Genomic DNA, 23,416 nt, shown 5'->3' with positions numbered 1-23,416 from the left:
CATTGCTTGACGTGCACATTAGATTACGTTATCTACATCATCATTTGCCCATGTTCCCTGTGTTATGTTGGGAAAACCGTCACCATGTTCAGGGTTGGTGAAGCATAAATCTGCCATTAGGCTAGCCTTTGAAAAAGGTGGATCAGACCAACTGGTTGCTCGCCATTTTCAGCAAGCAGGACATGCAATCTGAACTATGAGCACCATATTGATAGACCATGTTCCAAAATCCAGACGGGGTGGAGATCATGCTAAAGCCCTTCTTAGGCTAGAATCAAGGTGGATCCATCGATTGGACACTATCTTACCAAGGGGACTTAATACAATGGTTGTTTACAGCTGTTTCTACAAATAAGATTGCAAGCTCCCTCTCCTCAAAACAGTTTCTACTATGTCCTTGAGGCACAATGTTTTTTATTTTAACTTGTATTTTAGGTGTTTAATTTGATGTCACTAGTGGATATGACATGCTTTTGATGCGTTCTGGCTATGGTTAGCGTTGTTTATTGGCATGTTGCCAATCTTTGCTATAACACATTGGTAGTGCATAGTTACGCTCTACATTGGATCCCCTAGTTATGGTTTAATGTGCACTTTATTAGGTTAGTAGGATGTCTGAGGCGCTGCACTTTTTGTCTTGCGCTCACGTCAGCTTGCTTTATGCTGACACCATGTTTCTATGGCAACGATAGGAACACTAACTCCGTTTGCTGGGGGTGTGTCTAATGTCCGGATGGATAACACGGTGTGCTGTAATTTGTTTGCCGCGATTTGTTTACACGTCACCCTGGCAACGGATGAGATTTGATAACGTATGTTCACATTGCACTTGTTCCAGCCTTGTCTTTACGATGTGAGTTTTTCGCAGGCATTTCTGCGCGTATTAGATTATCCTTAGAGGGTTTATTAAACACTAGTTTAGGGGTATGTTGTTACACGTCGTGTTTTTTATCCATGTGACCAAGGTCTCTGTGTGGGGCAGAAACGTTTTGTGTTTGCTTTTGACACATTTAAGGTGGTTGTCATTTCTCTTCGTGCCTGCTCTTTCTTGGTACTCATATGGAATTCACACCGGGTCATGAACAACAAGTTTGCCTATTTGGATACGTTTTCAGCAGGGCAAACAGTGGTTGTCAAAACAACTCTCAAATGACCTGAAAACAAAGATTGTTCAACATTATGGTTTAGGGGAAGGCTACAAAAAGCTATCGCAGAGATTTAAGCTGTCAGTGTCCACTGTGAGGAACATAGTGAGGAAATGGAAGACCACAGGCACAGTTCTTGTTAAGGCCAGAAGTGGCAGGCCAAGTAAAATATTGGAGAGGCAAAGGATGTTGAGAAGGGTCAAAAACAGCCCACAGCCCACCTCCAAAGACCTACAACATCATCTTGCTGCAGATGGTGTCACTGTGCATCGTTCAACGCACTTTGCACAAGGAGAAGCTGTATGGGGAGTAATGCGGAAGAAGCCTTTTCTGCACACAAGCCATAAACAGAGTCGCGTGAGGTATGCAAACTAACATTAGGAAAAGTCAGCTTCATTTTGGAAGAAGAATCTGTGGACTGATGAAACAAAAATTGAGTTATTTGGTCATAACAAGGAGCGTTATGCATGGCGGCAAAAGAACACAGCGTTCCAAGACAAACATTTGCTACCCACAGTAAAATTCAAACACTTGCTACCCATAGTAAAATTTGGTGGATGTTCCATCATGCTGTGGGACTGTGTGGCCAGTGCCGGTACTGGGAATCTTGTTAAAGTTGAGGGTCGCATGGATTCCACTCAATATCAGCAGATACTTGGGAATAATGTTGAGGAATCAGTCACAAAGTTGAAGTTAAGCCAGGGCTGGATATTTCAACAAGATAACGATTCAAAACACTACTCAAAATCTACTCTGGCATTTATGCAGAGGAACAAGTACCATGTTCTGGAATGGCCATCCCAGTCCCCAGACCTGAGTATCATTGAAAATCTGTGGGGTGATCAAACCATCAAACCTAACTGAACTAGAGATGTTTTGCAAGAAGGAATGGTCCAAAATACCTTCATCCAGAAACTCATTACAGGCTATAGGAAGCGTCTAGAGGCTGTTATTTCTGCTAAAAGAGGCTCTACTAAATATTGATGCAATATTTCTGTTGGGGTGCCCAAATTTATGCACCTGTCTAATTTCGTTTGGATGCATATTGCACATTTTCTGTTAATCCAATAAACCTAATTTCACTACTGAAATATTACTGTGTCCTTCAGTTATTTGATAGATCAAAATGAAATTGCTGATCCAAACACCCAATTATATATAAATGAAAATCATGGAAATTGTCAGGGGTGCCTAAACTTTTACATAGAACTGATTATATATATATATATATATATATATATATATATATAAACCACAAAACAGTCTGTCCTGGGATGGTTATGAATCACTGCACTAACCCTAGCTAAGCTTATAAACTGTGTGAACAGTGATGCTTTGGCGTAAAGGGAATCTGCTATAAAGCAGACTTGAAGTAAAAAGGTGTGTCATTGTGAACATAATTTGCATATCTTACCCAGAATCCTTTGCTGCATTGGAAACAATGTAATTCAGAGGTTTTCTGTGGGAAAAACAAGCCTTCTAACCTGTCTAGATTTGTTAATGAATCTCAATCTCTCTCTCAATCTATCTCTCACCCGCTCGCACTCTCTCACCCGCTCGCACTCTCTCACCCGCTCGCACTCTCTCTCAATCTCGCACTCTCTCTCAATCTCGCACTCTCTCTCAATCTCGCACTCTCAATCTCGCACTCTCTCTCAATCTCGCACTCTCTCTCAATCTCGCACTCTCTCTCAATCTCTCTCTCTCAATCTCTCTCTCTCAATCTCTCTCTCTCAATCTCTCTCTCTCAATCTCTCTCTCTCAATCTCTCTCTCTCAATCTCTCTCTCTCAATCTCTCTCTCTCAATCTCTCTCTCTCAATCTCTCTCTCTCTCAATCTCTCTCTCAATCTCTCTCTCTCTCTCAATCTCTCTCTCAATCTCTCTCTCTCTCAATCTTTCTCTCTCTCTCAATCTTTCTCTCTCTCTCAATCTTTCTCTCTCTCTCAATCTTTCTCTCTCTCTCATATATATGGTTGGTTTTAGCTGAATCAGTGAATGCATATGAACACATTTTGAATTTCTTTTTCTACATTTAGAAAGCTTCAGGTTTTTATGGAATATGATAATCTTTTTATACATAAACAAAGACATTATTTCTGTTTAAATGGATCAATAGTTTAAATTCTCCAGTACTTTGGGCAAGTTTTTCTCTGAAAGATATCATGCAAAATATAGATGTTCTTTATAAATAAGCTATGATACTAATAATCGTTTTCAGCTTACCCTTCTGAATCAGAACTAGAAGGTTCATGACCTTGCTCAGCTTTCCACCTCTTGTACCTATCAATGAGCTCTGTCAAGTAGGAGGTTTTCTTTGCATTTCGAACAATAAATTTGTGTTTCAGCAACTCCTTTGCTGTAGGTCTCTAAGAAACAAATATAAAAGCTTAATTTCAGACACCATAAAAATGTACTAGAATTTACATACACCTAAAAAGGAAGTAAAAACGCACACAAAATATAACTAAATAGCATAATAATTGTAATCATTATTTAAAGTTACAGTAAAGCCAAAATTAAACTTAAGTTTCATATAGAGCATGACATTTTTAATAACTTTCCAATTTACTTCTTTTATCAATTTTGCTTAGCTCTCTTGGTATCCTAGAAGAACTCAGGAGCGTGCACGTGTCTTTAGCCATCTGGCAGCAGTGTTTGTTATAAATATTGTTGCAAACATTGCTGCCAAAGAGTGCTAAAGGCATGCACACTCCTATAGCCAAGCTAGCTTTACTCTTCAACAAAGGATAACAAGAGAAAACTATTTATTCTTACCTGATAAATTAATTTATTTCTTGGTAGTGAGAGTTCACAATACTTACACTTGGAAATTCAACACCTGGCTACCAGGAGGAGGCAAAGACACCCTACCCGAGCTTAATATATATCCCTCCTACTTCCCCTTCTTCTCCAGTAGTATGTATAGCTGAGAAAAAAGAAAGTAAGAAAGGGGGGAAAAGAGGTGCAAATTAGGACTGCCGCTGTTCTGTCAGAATTTGCTATCTCTGACTGTGCATGCTCTATATTACATAATCGTACTCCACATATGTTAAATAGGAATGTGTGGGATGAGATTATGTAAATCAGCAGCATGCACATTCAGAGGTAGCAAATTCTGACAAGGAAGTCGTCCTGTCTGATTTTGCTGCGGCTACGAGATGCGAACATGCGCTGTTGAAATTGACTGTGACAATACAGTCAAACAAATAAAAAGTGGATATAAAAATTTATATATATATATATATATATATATATATATATTCATACATATTCATACACACACACAAACAGACACACAGACATACAGAGGACACAGTTCAGTCACTTGTCACAGTGATGAAAAATGCGACAATGAAAGCACAGTTTCATCACTGTAACAAGTGATTGAACTTTGTCCTGTATATGTATATATATATATATATATATATATATATATATATATATATATATTATATACACACATACACTCACCAGTCACTTTATTAGGTACATCTGTTCAATTGCTTGGTAACACAAATTGCTAATCAGCCAATCATAAGGCAGCAACTCAATGAATTTAGACGTGGTGAAGACGACTAGCTGAAGCATCTGGAGCATCAGAATGGGGAAGAAAAGGGATTTAAATGACTTTGAACATGACATGGTTGTTGGTGCCAGACAGGCTGGTCTGAGTATTTCAAAAACTGCTGATCTACTATTTTCACGCACAACCATCTCTAGGGTTAACAGAGAATGGTCTGAAAAAGAGAAAATATCCAGTGAGCGGCACTTGTGTGGACAAAAATGCCTTGTTGATGTCAGAGGTCAAAGGAGAATGGGCAGGCTGGTTCGAAATGATAGAAAGGCAACAGTAACTCAAATAACCACTCGTTACAACCAAGGTATACAGAATACCATCTCTGAACGCACAACACATCGAACCTTGAAGCAGATGGGCTACAGTAGGAGAACACCACACCGGGTGCCTCTCCTGTCATCTAAGGAAACTGAGGCTACAATTCGCACAGTCTCACCAAACTTGGACAATAGAAGATTGGGAAAACATTGCCTGTCTGATGAGTCTTGATTTCAGCTGCGACATTCAGATGGTAGGGACTGAATCTGGAGTAATCAACATGAAAGCATGGATCCATCCTGCTTTGTATCAACGGTTCAGGCTGGTGGTGTAATGGTGTGGGGTATCTTGGCACACTTTGGGCCCCTTAGTACCAATTGAGCATAATTTTTACAACACAGCCTACCTGAGTATTGTTGCTGACCATGTCCATCCCTTTATGACTACAGTGTACCCATCTTCTTATGGCTACTTCAAGCAGGATAATGCACTATGTCACAAAGCTCAAATCATCTCAAACTGGTTTCTTGAACATGGCAATGAGTTCACTGTACTCCAATGGCCTCCACAGTCACCAGATCTCAATCCAATAGAGCACCTTTGGGATGTGGTGGAACGAGAGATTCGCATAATGGCTGTGCAGCCGACAACTGCGTGATGCTATCATGTCAATATGGACCAAAATCTCTCAGGAATGTTTCCAAAACCTGGTTGAATCTATGCCATGAAAAATTAAGGCAGTTCTGAAGGCAAAAGGGGGTCCAACCCGGTACTAGCAAGGTGTACCTAATAAAGTGGCTGGTGAGTATATGTATATAATTTTTATATATGACCAGACTTGGGTATTAGTTCCCAAGTGTAAGGATTGTGGATCTCAGCCATGAGATCTCTCTCTGTAGAAGTGGTAACACTTGTAAGGCATTGAAAATCGCTCTGAGCTCTAAAATATTGGATGGGCAATAAAGTCTCTGAATGAGACCAGACACCCTGCCCCCCCCACTGATAACCCAAAACTGTGCCCCATCCCATAAGGCTGGCATCCGTGGTGATTATCTCCCACTTTGGACAATTGAAAACCATGCCTTCCGAAATCGGAAGAGGGTCTAACCATCAGCTCAGACACTGTCTGGTGAATTGATCCAATTTTATTTGTTGCGATAGATCCAAATGATCCCCATTCCACTGTCGGAGAATGGACAATTGTATAGGTTTCAGATGAAACCTGGCAAATGGAATGGAGTCAGATGCTGCTACCATGAGGACCACTACTTCCATACACTAGGCAACTGATGGTAAAGGAGTCCGCTGAAGAACCCTGCAAACTGACTGCAGTTTCAACTTGCCCTGTTCTTTCAAAAACACTCATTGTGATAGAGTCTACAATCAACCAGAAGAAACATACCCTTGTTTGAGGTGTGAGAGATTTCTTTGGGACGTTGATTATCCAATCATGTTTGCAATGAAACCAAAAGTAACTTCTCTGTGTGAGAAATTGCTAAAAAGGTAAAGATGGTGATTAAACCAATATTAGTACTGATACAACTAAGAAAAGTTGTAAAAAGAGATACACAAATAGCACTCAATTCCCAAATATATATGTCATAGATATGGGAGGTTTGTATGAAAAAAATTATAAGTTAAAAATACATTTTATTGGGTATGCTTTTAAAAATGGATACTCTAAAATCAGTTAGAGAATAGATGGTTGCTTGACATATAAAACCCTGGGATAATGTTCACCAGGGGTATTTGCTGTATAGCGGTCAGGTATGGTATAGGGATTTGTATTCAATGACCAAGGATAGTGTTAACCGTACATAATTGTAATTAACACCATCATAATATTTAGTGCCATCGCCTGTCCTTACTCCTGGTTTTGATATTATTTATGAGTTAACAATATACGGCACACCTAGAGTGGGGCCAATACACATAAACAGTACATTGCCCAGATTATTATAGCCATTAGTATTAGATTATTAGACACGTAGCCTATCTGGGGACATGTTCTATTCTTGTGCTCAGTTCTGAGAGGAGACAACATCTCTCTGCATAATTTTAGTAAATGTTTTACATGGAACAACATCTATATATAATACATACTACATAGGATTTCGGTAGTATATACTAACACCGAGATCTGTTAAAGATATAGCAAACTATTTCCAGTGTAATACATACTGTGGTACAATATACTAAAACTTACTGACTGTTTCTTGTCCTAAACCTATATGGATAGGATATAGTCGAATCAGTATCAGATTTATATATAATCTCATATTCAGGTACCACTTTACTATATTAAGAACTGCCAGCACCCTATAGTGTTATAACAGATCCAGTGACATATTCAATTGCCTCGATCCTTCTATATGACATTACTATACTTTGCCAGTAACCATAAGTACTAACTGAGGGGTTTAACTGTTGAGCCAACTCATACTTATTGAGTGTACTATCTCAACAAATATATGAACACACTATTCTTGGTCATTGAATACAAATCCCTATACCATACCTGACCGCTATACAGCAAATACCCCTGGTGAAAATTATCCCAGGGTTTTATATGCCAAGCAACCCTCTATTCTCTAGCTGATTTTAGAGTACCCATTTTTAAAAGCATAACCAATAAAATGTATTTTTAACTTACTCTTTTTTTTATACAAACCTCCCATATCTATGACACATATATTTGGGAATTGAGTGCTATTTGTTTATCTCTTTTTACAACTTTTCTTAGTTGTATACTAGTGTTTGTGTATACACAGCACCTTTGGGCTTTCACTACAATTTATAAGGTCAGTTGTGCATCATCACTAGCCCATCCCAGCAAATTGTAATCAGTAGTGCCATCACTTGTTTGTTCAAAGCAACGACTGAACCAATATATCATCCAGGTATGGAGCTACCATTATTCCCTGGAGACGAATTACAAAAAACAGAGTTGGGGACTTCCAGGCGGCCATCTTACTGGTCGCACTGAGCTTCAGCTCCCTAAGTTTTCTCCAAAATTAATTTATTCTGTGAAGCAGAACCAGGAATACCTAACCTAAAACAGTGGAGAAGCTTATCTGTTGGCGTCCTAATTGGAGAGATAGGGCTTTAACTGCCCTCAGTACCGGACTATTCATTCTGAGGCCTTCCCCTATCACTGAAGCCTCTATACCGTCCTCATACCTAGCTGTGCCTTAGATGCGCAGCTCTCACCCAGCTAATTACAAAATGGATAACTCGCCAATACTTATCACTGAGCTAACAGCGATTTTGGAAGCTCACAAGCTACAACTTATCAAAGCTATAGAAAGGGCTTTCCACGCCAAACATTGTGACTACGAGAAGACAGAGGGGCAACTACAAGCAAGAACCAACTTGCCTCCAGAACGTTCTGTAGGAAAAACGGTGACCGATTCGTTAAAAGACCACACTCTATATCCAGCCTGACTGCGGAGATAGAGCACTCTGAAGACCTAGCTACTACCTTCTCCAGTGACAAGCCTAAGGAGGTTAGTATGAGACAACAGCATGTACATATGGATGTACATATGGAGTTTCTTAACAACACTTCAGTTATGGAGTCAGAGAGTGAGCAAAACCGCGAGTTGCATCTGTCTCAGGTGTTCCAGAAAAGAAAGCAGCAAGTCACAGCAGCAACCAATATGACTCAGGGTCTAATATATAGACCTGGAGAGAGAGTGTGGGACTCCCTAGTAGTACAGATTGACAACGTCTCATTTGGACAAACGCAGAGAAAGCTATTTAAGCCCCAGCGTTTTCTACTAGAGGAGAGGGAACTGCCTTCGTCATGTGCATGGGAGATCCCACACCTTTAAACCGAACAAGCTTTGAAAACAGGGGTAGGCTATTTATCGCTCCTGAGTTTCTCTCACTTTGTAGAACTGCTGCTTAAAACCGGAATCTGCAAAAATCTTTTTGCCAAGCTACACGGACCTCAGAGTCAGAGACTGAACATTTGAGATTCAAAATGTGACTATTCCCGTTAGCTTAGGACTCAATGGCAGCTCTCTGTATTTTATCAGCATGTTTGTGTGCCCATTCTACTTTTTATGATGACATGTGAGTTTGAATATAGCGTTAGCTTGAGATACGAGCATTATAGGGGCATTAGCAGATCGTTATTGATAGCTGACAGGCAATCTTACTACTCAGCTTTCAAGTAGGATGGAAACATTAACATTTACATGCTCTTAGGTTAGCTGATTAATATATGCTTTAAAATGATAACTCATGTCAATTGCTAGCAGTGATCTCCTGCTTATAGCCTGTATATGTTTTAGAGAGTGATCACAACTATCTGGAGGTACCACTCTCCTTCTATTGAGTTAGAACTAGATGTCATGCTATACACTCACTGGAAGCATAATCTGGTATGGGATACCAATACCTCTTTACTATGAACCTTTATATTATAGTTTAAGTATGCCCTTCTTCTGGCTTACCATACAATGGCGATTGTACACATAGATAAGTTAGGACCATACGTGTTTATCTTTTCAGGATTACTTTATATCACCACAAAGAACTGAGTGAGCACTTAGTAGGTTCCAATATGTTTACCTAGTTATTAGCACTATAGTATATATTGTGCATTATTTGGGATATATACTATGACGCTTAGGTCCTAAATAATTTTTTTTTAATTTTTTTTTTAATAATTTTTATTTGAGGTTCATTTAAAGACATTGTATAAATAAATATTTATGTCACATGAGATAAAATATCAGTTTTACAAGGAGTACCAACAACAAAGATTGGATTATATAAAAAAAAAAAACACAAGGTTGTTAGTAGATGTACCATGTGAACAGTATATAAACGGAATGCCTGTCATCTAGGAACCTTCCAAACGATACAGTAGGTCTCTCTTGGACCCTCTAACATATACAGAAATATTTGAGCAAAAGAAGGTGATTTCATACCTAAGAGACCACTTATGGATCTCAAATGATAAACCTCATTTTTATAATACTTTATATTATGTATAACAAGGAAACTTAAAACATTTTTCTTGTAATTCAATAGGCCACTATTGGGCCTAACTGAAATATTAACTCAAGGTAGGAGAGAAAAAAAAATTGTTAAACATGTTCAACTTATAGGTAATGTTAAAAGTTACAAAAAGGATTGCGGCATGGGCTAGAAAAGCCGCGTATTTAGTTTTCCTTAACAAGGGGACACATTATAGGTTGGGGGGGGGGGAGGTGAGCATACATATGTAGTAGGTTATATGAATTAAGTAAGCAGGTGATAGCCATACGGGGCGATATTACTTTATGTAGTAGTACATAGGTATATGATGCCATGAGGAAATGTTAGAAAGGAATGGATTACATATGAGACCAATAGTTTGTCCAGCACAGTAGGGGTATATGTGCAATGTTCCCAGACTAGTGGCAATATAAAACTAGAGATATGAGGGTTAGAGGTGAGGTTTTGCTCCGCTATATGTGATGACTACTACCACCAATTTGGTTATGGTAAGATACATAGCTCCTACTCAAACAGAGGGAAAAATATTGTGCGGTCATATAGGAACATGGGAAACTGTAGCCTGGAGGCTTAAAATAAGCATGTTTCAACAACCTGTCTAGTTAGGGCGTAATAGCAACCTTATAGGCTACTTATTATTAGAATGATATTATATTTAGCACAAGGGATCCCCAAGTTCAATATTCATATATCTGGGAACGCTTATAGAGCTTGTTCAAAATGTAATGTATAGTAAGCCCAAAAATAATAGAAACAATGCAGGTCCAGCCTGTTCTAAAGAGAAGAAAAAGGAAAAAAAAAAAAAAAAAAAAAAAAAAAAAAAAAAAACGTTATTAGAGACTTTGAGATGGAACTATGTGCCCTAGTATGTCTATGTCTTCACCGGCATATTGAGAGCTTGTTCACTTCGTCTTATATTATGGCAGCCTAACCCTCAATGGGATATTTGTAATGGGTTAGAACTTCTTCCAATAGTAGGCATGTCCGTTTTGAGCAAGTTTTAGCAAATATAGTAAGCACTATGGTTTGTCACTAGAAGCGCAATGTAGGCCACCCACATGGTCTGATAAATCTAAGATGTGATAAATAAACATAATAAGTAAAAGTGGGCTATGTAAAAATGAGCATAAGTAAAAATGGGTCATGTAAAAATAAGCATAAGTAAAAATGGGCTATGCAGCTATTTAGGTATTTTGAGAGTCATATATAGTGCCAGATAGATGCGAGCCATGTGGGCAAAGTTAAGGATTATGCATAAGAATAAAGAACCAAGCTCTATCCCAGGAGGGGTAGAATAAGCAGATGCCTTAAGCAAGTATACAATTGAACATGGAAAGGGTATTAAAATTAGTTCAACATGGCTATTTATGTGAACATAATCATATAGCAAGCAGGCCTTAAATTATATATACCTAGGTAGCCTGAGAACCGCAGGGATTTTTGTGTAGGTGCGTGAGAGGCATTTGAAACCATTTAGTAGTAGGTAAAAACTGTTAAACAAATATCTAGGCAACTAAGTCTAGGTAAGGTGGGCGTAAACAGCATATAATGGCTTGCCAAACTTTTAGTTTATAACATATTTAAGTATAAATAAGTTACCAAAAAAAAACTATGTACAATGTAGAGCTGCAATCTTCAAGTATCATACTGGCTGCAGACAGACGCTTGCACTTGTGTAGCCTTAAAAACCAATGTCCATACTCACTAGTACCCATAGTCTGGGAAAGGTGTATTTATTATACCATACGGGAGAGTAAAGGGAAGGTATGCTCTAGACCTAACTAAGCTAGAGCAATACACCCTCGTACATAAAGCTGTTGAAGCCATGCTGCGTCGGCCGATAGCAACACAGCAACACACACTGGCATGTATAGGAGGAATCTTTTAAGGAACCAATATATTGCTAAGTATTGTTGAGTGCACAGTAGTACACTACTGGTAAGAAATCTGGTTATGGGTGGAACCACAGTTCTAAATTCTTAACCAGGCCATGAGTGCAAGCTACACAAAGCAACAAATCTGAAAGGAGTAGCTAGAACTATGTGAGTGCAGTATAGTCAAAATTGCTGCAACTTCGCTCATTTAACAAGGAAATAACAGGCACAGTAACTGAGTAGTGTCACACGAGATCAGAAGCACATTTTTTATACCTGGGCTCACAGTCAACTTTACACTGTTATAAAACTTAACTAGGCTAGTACATAACTATATAAATTAAATGGCAAAGGCAACACTACTATAAAGGGAATGACTGCCTCCCCAATTGTGAAATTACTGGATAAACAACACACTTGTCGAGAATCAAAGATATGAACAAATATTAACCCTTGCAGTAACCTTATCACAAAGGAGTGGGGTAGGAAAAGTCTAACTGATGGTATAGTAGTAGAGTTAACTTATGGACTGTGAGGATTGCAGTATAATGCCACATTTAACCCTCTGCGTTCAGGCAGATGTCCAGATTCCTAACCCTCACCCTTCTTCCATGCCTGTGGGGCAAATGCAAGTAACCTCTGGATGGTGGTGGGTCGGCTGAGAACCATCCTAAAACAGCCTGCTAGCCTGCAATTCTTTGGGAAGAGCAGGAGGGTTGATGATCCAAAAGGGGGAGAGAGCAGCGTTACCTGCAGTCCACTTCGCACCCCACTGACGAGAGTAGTAGCTAAGGCATCTCTCAGCATACAATCACATAGCCGTGTCTTTTCTTCTAGATGTAAAGCTTTCAAGGCAGGCCCCATCTGTATACTAGGACTCAGCACGTTTAGATGCTCTGGAACATTAGAGCTCGTGGTGGGCTCCATGCTGTCTCCTCTATGCCCCTGTTGTCTGTCGGATACAGGCATGCCGGTCACAGTCGCCTGACGATGCAGCACCAAGCCAAAAGCAGTGCCCCTCAATGCGTCCACAGTTACATTTAGCGCAGGCTCGGATCTGGCTGATGTAGTCATGTCCCAATCAAGCGGTTACTGGTACCATCGGTAAAGTGCGCTGCACTTGGCAAGGTATGTCTGTACCCGCAGTGTTGTCCCACACCAGTATTGCGGTCTTCTCCAGCCTTGCAAAGTGATCACATAATAGGCTGCGTATTGCCTCTAAGAAGGTAAGGCTTAAAAGTTCCATTGCGTGCCTATGTTGTTTAGCCAGAGTCATTGCCGCCATTATGTGGGAACTCGCTACCTCCAAATGCCTTCCAGGCTCAAGGTCACCTAGCTGAGACCTTTAAATCTTTGGCCACCTTGTTTTCAATAGCTTGGGCTGGACTGAGCGGTCAATTGATTATTTATAAATAATAGATAGCCGGAGCTATGCAAACTTGCGACCGCTCAGTTTCTCTGCTGGCTCCGCCCCTAGGTCCTAAATAATTATCAATTGTCACTATCTAGTCTACTATATATGTCTTGAATTTACTTACCTTTTTTATAAAATATTAATGTCCATAGTAACACTAGTTATAACCTTCCATATATTACTGTATGTTTATGAATGAGTTGCAAAAGAGGCCCTCTGTGTTATTTAGGAGGTTTTCAGAGCATTAGGCATTCTATTTACAATGTTTCTAGATTCTTCTTAAGAATTCTACTGTTATTTTAAAAATGTATGCCATATGATGCTTATCTATCATTGTTATTATGTAATGTTTTATATTCCATGTATGCCTTACCTTGAACCTTAATAAAAAACAAAAACAAAAACAAAACAAAACAGAGTTTCCAAAACCTTTGTATAAATTGTGGGAGTAGTAGCCAACCCGAAAGGAAGAGCAATGAATTGGTAATGCTTGTTAAGAAACACAAACCATAGATATGGATGAGGATCTGGATGAATCGGGATGTAAAGATATGCATCCTTCAGAGCTACAGTAGACATTAACTGCCCCTGAAGTACCAAGGGTAGAATTAATCTGATGGTGTCCATCTTGAAGTATGGTTCTTTCAGAAATTTGTTTAACGTCTACAGATTCAATGTTGGTCGAAACATGCCCTCCTTTTTTGGGACAATGAAAAGGTTTGAATAAAACCCCTTTTCTTGTTCTTTTCAGGGAATTTGATTAATCACCCCCAAGTTCTCTAGGTTTTGTACACATTGCAGAAAGGCTTTCCCCTTTTTGGTTTCCTTGAAATGACAGAATAAACCTTCACTATTGCGGTCTGGACATGAAGCCTATTCTGTACCCCTGTGACACAATTTCTATGACCCAGGGATCCTGAACTGACTGTTTCCAGACTTCTAGGAACCAGTGCAGTCTGCCCCCTGCCAGAGTTAGGTTTGCACCTTCATGCGTTTTTTGTATCACGAGGAAGATTTCTTGTGCTTCTTGGATTTGTTCCAGACACAATTAGGTTTCAAAGTATTTTTTTTTTTTGGTTTCCGTCTGTTGGGCAGGTGCAGACCTTGAATTCTTGTTCTGCTGAAAGGGATGAAAAAATCCACCTGGTTTCCCTTTTTGGCGGGGCTCTTTTTCCTGTGGTAAAAAGGCACCTTTACCACTTGTCACTGTAGAAATAATAGAGTCCAATCCTGGAGCGAATACATTCTTCCCCTTAAAGGCCAAGCTCAGTAACCTCAGTAAACTAGACCATGTCCGATAAACCATGATTTAATCCAAAGGGCTCTTCAAGAAAGAGCTGCAAATGCAGTATTTTTAGCATTGATGCAAACAAACTGTATAATTGCTTCACATATAAAATAACTAGCAGTTTTTAATGCTTGAATTTTATCTTGTATCTCTTCCTTAGAAAACAACTCTGTTAAAGAATTACGAAAACGCAGCTGCTCCAGCCACAGCGGCAATACTTACAGCCGGTTAAAATAACAAACCACACTTTCTGAGGTAATCCTCGGGCTTCCTGTCCATAGGATCTTTAAATGATGTACTATCTTCTAGAGTAATAGTTGTCCATTTAGCTAGAGTAGAGATTGTGCCATCAACTTTTGGTATGGTACCCCATAACTCAATATTGGACTCAGCAATATGAAAAGTTTGTTGTAATTAGTTGCTGGAGTAAATGGAACATCAGGTCCTTTGTAATGATTTCAGTAATCAAGGAAGGAACTGGAAATGTTTCAGGCGCATGAGACCTAGATCTGAAAATGAGGACTAATTTAAGAACAGGTTTATCCTCTGACGGTTTAGAATCTCCTAAAGTATTCAAAACTTCCTTTAAGAGGCAACGCAAATGTTCCATCTTAAACTGAAAAGTTATCTCTGGTTCTTTGTCTGAATCAGAAGAAAAATCCTCAGCAGATACTTCACCCTCTGACCCAGAAGATAACCCCTCTAAATTAGAACCCGGGGACTCACGCTTACTTTGAAGCGGTAAAGACTCAAGAGCCTCAGAAACTACCACAGTTAAAGGCAACTTAAATCCTTCTGAAAAATCAGAGGTTTCCTCATTAGCTTGAACAGTTGCTTTAAATGTAGGAGTGGGCTTGGGAAGAGAAGAATGAGTCTCTAAAACCACAGTTAAACATGCATGACATAACCGTGCAGGAGGGCACACAAATAACTCCTTACACAAATGAGATTTATTAGAAGGAATAATTATGTCCATCTCTATGTCCCCTGACAAGGGAGGAGTAGGTACAGCGCTCCTAGTCTGCTCTACTGAAAAAAAACAAGCAACAGTAATAAACCAAAAATAGTTGTGTAATAATACTAGCAATATATATCAAAAATCTAGATCGATATGTAATTTATAAAACATATGGCATGCTGTATACAATATGCACTTTAAGTGTAGCAATGGTTGTCCCACTAACACAAATTTTGAGGTATACAAATGTTCCCAAAAACTGTATAAATAGTAAGTATAATCATACTAATATGCTTTCATATGACAAATGCAAACATTGAACTCACTGTACAACCAGCAGAGGTTACTTACAAAACTAGGTTCCTTGTTTAAGCAAGCTTCTACAAATTCCTTTAGGAGTTTGCTGTAGTTTCCTTCAAGCGTAGGAGGGTTGTTCTTGGGTATGAGGAATAACACTTTCATAGGATGAAGCTCTGAATGAGGAGGCTCTCCTTTAGCAAGTTCAATCGCAGTTATGCCTAAGGACCAAAGATCTGCCTTTAAGAAAAAAAAAACATATTATTAATCCTAATATTACATGATCTAATAAGTTTAGCAAACAGAAGAAGAATCGGTTTCAATTTGACATTCTTAATTAGGGTAATTTACTGATTTATAGGAAACAAACTCAAAATTAAATTCCGCTAGACAGCTAGAAGTTAACTTTTAACGTGTTGGTTTGCGCGCATTTTAGTAGTAAAGCCCGATGCACACTAACTTCAGGACTTTGGATATTGCGACCACACCAGCGCATTCGCCCCATAGACTTCAATGGATCACAAAAAAACAAAAAACACAACACCACCACTTATCGCTCGCATGCTACCCTACGCTTGACCAAGTGCCCTCATTTAATTTTTAACATCCCAATGTTCTTCACATAAAAAATAAAATTTTCTTTTTATTTGAAAGATATTTCTATATAAAATATGATAATTTTTTTGTAAAATATATATCTATATGAATATATATAGGTATAGATATATCAGATATACTGTATATAGGAAAATCTGTTTAAAAATACAAAGAATGTGAAGAACATTGAAATGTAAAAACCTAAATTATGCTTACCTGATAATTTTCTTTTCTTCTGTATGGGGAGAGTCCACAGCTGCTTCATTACTTCTGAAAAATACAAAACCTGGCCACCAGGAGGAGGCAAAGACACCCCAGCCAAAGGCTTAAATATCTCCCCCACTTCCCTCATCCCCATTCTGCCAAGGGAACAAGGAACAGTAGGAGAAATATCAGGGTGAAAAAAGGTGCCAGAAGAACGAATAAAAAAGAATATAAGACCGCCCACAGAAAATAATGGGCGGGGAGCTGTAGACTCTCCCTGTACAGAAGAAAAAGAAAAATTATGCTTACCTGATAAATTTATTTCTTTTTAGACACGATGAGTCCAAGGATTTCATCCTTACTAGTGGGATATTCACCTCCTGGTCAGCAGGAGGAGGCAAAGAGCACCACAGCAGAGCTGCTATATATAGCTCCTCCCTTCCCTCCCACTCCAGTCATTCGACTGAAGTTAGGAAGAGAAAGGAAAAACCAAGGTGCAGAAGTGTCTGAAGTTTACAAAAATCAATAACCTGTCTCAGAGATCAGGGCGGGCCGTGGACTCATCGTGTCTAAAAACAAATAAATTTATCAGGTAAGCATAAATTTTCTTTTCTTTTTAAAGACACGATGAGTCCACGGATTTCATCCTTACTTGTGAGATACAATACCAAAGCTAGAGCACACGGATGATAAGGGACAAGACAGGGAACCTAAACGGAAGGCACCACTGCTTGAAGAACCTTTCTCCCAAAAACAGCCTCAGCCGAGGCAAAAGTATCGAATTTGTAAAATTTAGAAAAAGTTTGAAGAGAGGACCAAGTTGCAGCCTTGCAAATCTATTCCACAGAAGCTTCATTTTTGATTACCCATGAGGAAGCAACAGCCCTTGTGAAATGAGCCATAACTCTCTCAGGAGGCTGCTGTCCAGCAGTCTCATATGCAAAAAGTGTGATCACACAAAAAGAAAGAGAAGTAGCCGTAACTTTCTGTCCCTTGCGTTTCCTGAGAAAACCACAGACAAAGAAGAAGACTGACGAAAGTCCTTAGTCGCCTGCAGGTAAAACTCCAAAGAACGGACCACGTCCAAATTGTGCAAAAGTCTTTCCTTCTCAGAAGAAGGATTAGGACACAAGGAAGGAACAACAATCTACCGATTAATGTTCCGGTCAGAAACAACCTTAGGAAGAAATCCTAAGTTAGTACGTAAAACTACCTTATCTGAATGGAAATAAGATAAGGAGAATCATACTGCAATGCCGAGAGCTCTGACACTCTCCGAGCAGAAGAATAACAAGAAATAACATTTTCCAAGATAAAAACTTAATATCCAAGGAATGCAGAGGCTCAAATGGAGTCCTTTTCAGAGAACTAAATTCAGACTCCAAGAAGGAGTAACTGGATCGAACACAGGCCTTATCCAGACCAAAGCCTGACAAAATGGGTGTACATCTGGGACAACTGCCAGATTTTTGTGTAACAAAAATAGAAAAAGACAGAGATTTGATCCTCTAGGGAACTTGAAGATAACCCTTTCTCCAAACCCTCTCGGAGAAAAGATAAAAATCTAGCAATCCTAACTCTACTCCATGAGTAGCCTGTGGATTCACACCAATAGAGATATTTAAGCCATATCTTATGATAAATTTATCTAGTGACAGGCTAACGAACCTGAATCATGGTCTCAATGACAGAGTCAGAAAAACCCCGCTTGGATAATAATAAATGTTAAATCTCCAAACAGTCAATTTCAGATAAAACAGATTTGGATGAAGGAGGGGCCCTTGAATTTAAAATCCTTCCGCAAAGGAAGTCTCCAAGGTGGAAGAGATGACACCTCCGGATGGAGTTCCCACTCCCCCGGATGAAAAGTCTGTCTATTCAGGAAAACCGTCTCCCAGATATCCACCCCTGGGATGTAGATCTCCGAAAGGCAGCAAGAATGAGCCTCCGTCCACTAACTGACATCGCCAAGGAACTCCTCGTTCCTTCCTAATGATTGAAGGAAGCTACTGATGATATTTTGTTAGACTGGAACCTGATAAACTGGACCGAGGCTAACTGAGGCCAGGCCAGAAACACATTGTAGAACATTCTCAGCTCCAAAATGTTTATAGGAGAAAACAGACTCTTGCTGAGTCCAAACCTCCTGAGTCCATAGGAAGCCCCAAACTGCTCCCCACCCTAGAAGGCTGACGTCTGTTGTCACAATAACCCAAGATGGTCTGCGAAAGCAGGTTCCCTGGGAGAGATGAACCAGAGACAACCACCATTGAAGAGAATCCCTTGTCTCCTGCTCCAGTTGTATTCAAGGAGACAAATCTGTATATTCTCCAATCCATTGCCTGAGTATGCTTAACTGCAGAGGTCTGAGATGGAACCGAGCAAACGGGATGATAACCATTCCCGCCACCATCAGCACAATTACCTCCATGCACTAAGCCACTGAAGGCCGAGGAATGGACTGAATGACTACACAAGTATCGATAATCTCTGATTTCCTGACATTCTGTCAGAAAAATTCGTCATTGATATGAAATCTATTAAGGTTCTCAAGAAAGATGCCCTTGTGCTTAAAACTAAGGAACTCTTTTCCAAATTTACCTTCCACCCGTGAGATCACGGGAAGGATAACACCTTGTTTGAGTGAAATCCTGCTTGCCGTAAGGATTATGCCTGGACTAGAATGTTGTCCAGCTAGGGCGCCACTGCAATGCCCCGTAATTGAAGCACCGCCAACAGCGATCCCAGGACCTTTGAGAAAACTCAGAGCTGTGGCAAGACCAAAAGGAAGAGCCACAAACTGGACGCGTGTGTCCAGAAGGCAAACTTTAGAACTTGAGATGATTCATAAATTGACCCTCTTGGATCAAGGAAAGAATGGAACGAATAGTCTCCATCTTAAAGGACGGTACACTAAGGAATTTGTTTAGACCCTTGAGATCTTTTTTGGGAACCACAAACCGATTGGGATAAAAAACCCAGACCCTGTACCTGTAATGGAACTGGAACAATCACTCCCAGGACTGAGAGGTCTCCTACGCAGTGTAAGAATGCCTCTCCATCGTCTGATCTGCAGATAATCTCAAAAACAGAAACCTGCCTCTGGGAGGAACTCTTGAACTCTAATTTGAATCCCTGGAACACTATTTCCTATTGCCCAGGGATTCTGAAAATCTCGAACCCAAGCCTGAGTGAAGACGAAAAGACTGCCCCCTACAAGATCCGATCCCGGATCAGGGCATGTCCTTCATGCGGTCTTTGATTCAACAGCAGGCTATTTGGATCCCCCCCTTTTTTTTTTTTTTTTTATTGAAATTCTTTAAATTTCAAAAGAGATCATTTCCGTCAAGCCAGGTCCCAACAAGGTCCTCCCCTTGTAAGGAATCGCTAAAAGCTTAGTCTTAGAGCATACATCCATAGAACAAGGTTCTAACCCTAAGGCTCTGTGAGCTTCTATGCTCCCAGATTGATAATTTGAAGAGAAGAATTTTAAACAAAGGTATTAGCCAATTTGAAAGCTTATATCCTCTCCTGGAGTTTATCCAGGGGAGATTCTGACTTAGTAGCATCAAACAACGCATCAAACCGATATATCGTCTCACTAGTGACGGTAGCAAAATACACAGCTGGTTGCCTTGGAAACCCTGGTGTACATCCCTTTTCTAATTTTTTTGTTTTGTCCATAGGACCTTTGAAAAACCCAACTCTCCTCTAAAGGTAAAGCAGTTCTCTTAGCTAAGCTGGGAACTACTCCATCCTGAGTCGGCTATGGGAAACATCATATTAAATATAGGGAATACGGTTTCTTCCATTCCTTATCACTTACTGCACGCACTAGAATAGATTACACTATTCGTAATAGCCACTACTGAATCAATCACCCTAAATGATTGAAAATAATTCCTCTAGAAATGTTGTTCTACCATGTGGTAAAAACATATAATGCAGATCAACTCCGGGTGGAGTGTGAGAGGAAGCACAGGGCACTGCATGTGAGCTTCCACAGACTCCTAAACAGCAAACGCCATTGAAGGAGTAATTTCAGAAAAAAAAGTGAAATTCTTTATTAAAAATTGACACATAAAAAACGTTACTGTCTCTTTAAATTTTAAAAGTAACTTCTTATTTCTGTATGCAGAAGCAAGCTAAATTAGCATGCCAAAATAACTGTTTATAGACATCGCCATGACATTTAAGCAATGTCTTGTGCAGCAATTCCAGATGGGAATTGCAAGGAACCGCAGGGCACTGCATGTGACCGTCTCTTTAACCCTTTGAGTGCTAATGACGGCTCTGAGCCATCACAGAGTTTCCCACTCTGGAGCTAATGACGGCTCAGAGCCATCACTAGCACTATCCTACCTTGAGGGAGGTCTGGGGGCGTCACAGCGCAACTTTATTTATACTTAACAATGTTAAGTATAGGAGCAAGGGGCATGCTGCTTAGCAGCTTGTATCTCAGGCATCTAAGCAGCTACAGACCCCAAGACCCACCATTGGAAAGGTAATCGCCTAACCTTTCCAACAGTCTTGTGGGTCTGAAAAAAATAAAAAAAAAAGTTAAAAACAAATTGTTAAAAAAAAAAAAAAAAACATTAAAAAAGCTTAGCACCAAGGTGAGAAAGTGCTTAGCACTCAAAGGGTTAAAATTTAAAAGTAATTTCTGATGTCTGTGTGCAGAAGCAAGTAAATTAGTATGTCAACATTGCTGTTCATAAACATTGCCATGACCATTGCAAAGAACCGCAGGGCACTGCATGTGACTGTCTCTAAAATTTAAAAGCAATTACAAAACATTATTCCTAAGGAATAAATTCCTCACATACATAAGGAATAGCCAAAGAGTTGGTGGTTAAACGTTGTGTAACATAAAAACTCTCTGCATAACCTCTTGGTCCACACTTTATTGACAAGGGAAAACAAAAACTCTCAAAAAATCCTTTAATCAGTGAATAACTGTACCCATACAAAAAACGGTACTGTCACTTTAAATTTTAAAAAGAGTAACTTTTTTTTAATTTTTATTATTGTAAATATGGCGGAACAGCTTAAATAGGCTGTGAAAGTTATCAAAACCCAAAAAGGCTGAGGTGCCTATCTGAAAAAAAACCATCTCCCTCTGAGCAGCACATTCCTGATCCACAAGATTGAAAGACAATCTCCGGTCTCATTACGCATACAGAATAAGTCTGCGTATAGGACCAGTAACTGCTCCGGAAGAGAAGGGGAAAAAAGGTGCAATACCCCCCCCAAGGACCGCCCGTCGTGGGCGGTAACAAAAACAAACTTCTCCCGGCCGCCATATTGTGTTATGGCGCACTATGAAACTTCCAAGACAGACCAAATAAACTTGACAAACTCATCTCCCAGTCTGCACCTTTCTTATGTAACCGCCGGGAGATGAGATAAGTGCTCCAGAGACTAAATATGACAATAGTCTAAAAAATTTAAATCACAACCGCCTAGGGCAATAGCAGTACAGTAATCTCCCAATTGGCAATGCTTCTTATGAAACCGCCTGGAGGTTAAATACAGCGCTTCAGAGACTAATTAGTATAATGGCCAGATAATACACCCGCCTAGGGTGACGTCAGTACATCAATCTCCCGGTCGGCATGTTTCTTATGTAACCACCGGGAGATTAGATAAAGTGCCTCAGAGACCAAGTCCTATAGTAAAAATAAAACCCGCCTTGGGGATAATAGTACAGTCATCCCCAGTCACCATGGTTCTTTAAGTAACCGCCGGGAGATGTGACTACCACCATCGTCATGCCCTGTGAGCCCAGTGCCTGCGCTAGCTGTCGCACATAATCTCCTAGGTATCATGGAGAGTTTATGCAAAATAAAAATAAAGTGCTCATCCATTAAGGGCTTCTTTATAAATCCCATACAGAGTAAGTGCACAACTTCTTCTGAGTTTCTTCTTCATGTCCCCAGAAATAAAAGTCAGCACTTACCTCATCCTGCCCGACAGCAAAGGCAGCCTCCAGGTTTGCGGGGTCCTATTCCTCACATGGACCTGTGAAAGAGGAGAAAATACTGAGTAATATCCCTCAGATTTTTCAGGGTTAGGGCAGCATAAATGTATGGCAGGCGCAGTGAGAATTATGTCCCACAAGTTCCCATTGCTTTAAAGCCACCAATAGCTCTACTGTAGAGACTGATATGGACTACGGCTACACCCTAGAACAAAGCAGTACACTCTGGCACTACTTAAAAAATAACAAACTCTTGATTGAAGAATCTAATCTAACACCTCACTTTACCTCTTCCTATCACTAACGTAGGCAAAGAGAATGACTGGAGTGGGAGGGAAGGGAAGGGCTATATATAGCAGCTCTGCTGTGGTGCTCTCTGCCTCCTCCTGCTGACCAGGAGGTGAATATCCCACAAGTAAGGATGAAATCCGTGGACTCATCGTGTCTTTAAAAAGAAAGAAAATTATCAGGTAAGCATAATTTAAGTTTTTCTTCTTAAAACGGGGAGAGTCCACAGCTGCATTCGTTAAATCAATACCCAAGCTTATAGAGGACACTGAATGCAAACGAGCGGGAACAAAATATTTGGCCCATTCTGATGGCACCACAGCCTGACACAACCCGGATACCCGATAAAAAAACTACTTCAACAGAAGCAGTAAAAACAAAAATATGGAAAAGGACAAGGTAACTGCCCATCATTAGAACCATAAGGATCCCAGTTAGAGATCACTCTAAAATCTGGACTCCACTGAGCACAAAAAACCTCTGAGGAGACAAAAGATTCTAGAAGCACACAAAAGAAAAAAACC

General features: G+C 39.8%; 1 protein-coding gene across 1 annotated transcript in view; it reads right to left on the bottom strand.

Annotated features, from left to right (window-relative positions):
• The window catches only part of STK24 (serine/threonine kinase 24), a 280,157-nt gene that overhangs the window by 36,646 nt on the left and 220,095 nt on the right, over positions 1-23,416 (bottom strand). The window contains exons 6-7 of the mRNA XM_053707822.1: positions 15,878-16,063; positions 3,371-3,513 (exon numbers count right to left, since the gene is read on the bottom strand). Of these exons, the coding sequence (XP_053563797.1) occupies positions 3,371-3,513; positions 15,878-16,063 (329 nt within the window). The remainder of the gene's footprint in view (positions 1-3,370; positions 3,514-15,877; positions 16,064-23,416) is intronic.

Source organism: Bombina bombina, chromosome 3 (assembly GCF_027579735.1).
Source record: "Bombina bombina isolate aBomBom1 chromosome 3, aBomBom1.pri, whole genome shotgun sequence".
Lineage (NCBI taxonomy): Eukaryota > Metazoa > Chordata > Amphibia > Anura > Bombinatoridae > Bombina > Bombina bombina.
Note: the sequence above shows the minus strand (reverse complement) of the source record. Positions and strands in the feature narration are given on the sequence as shown.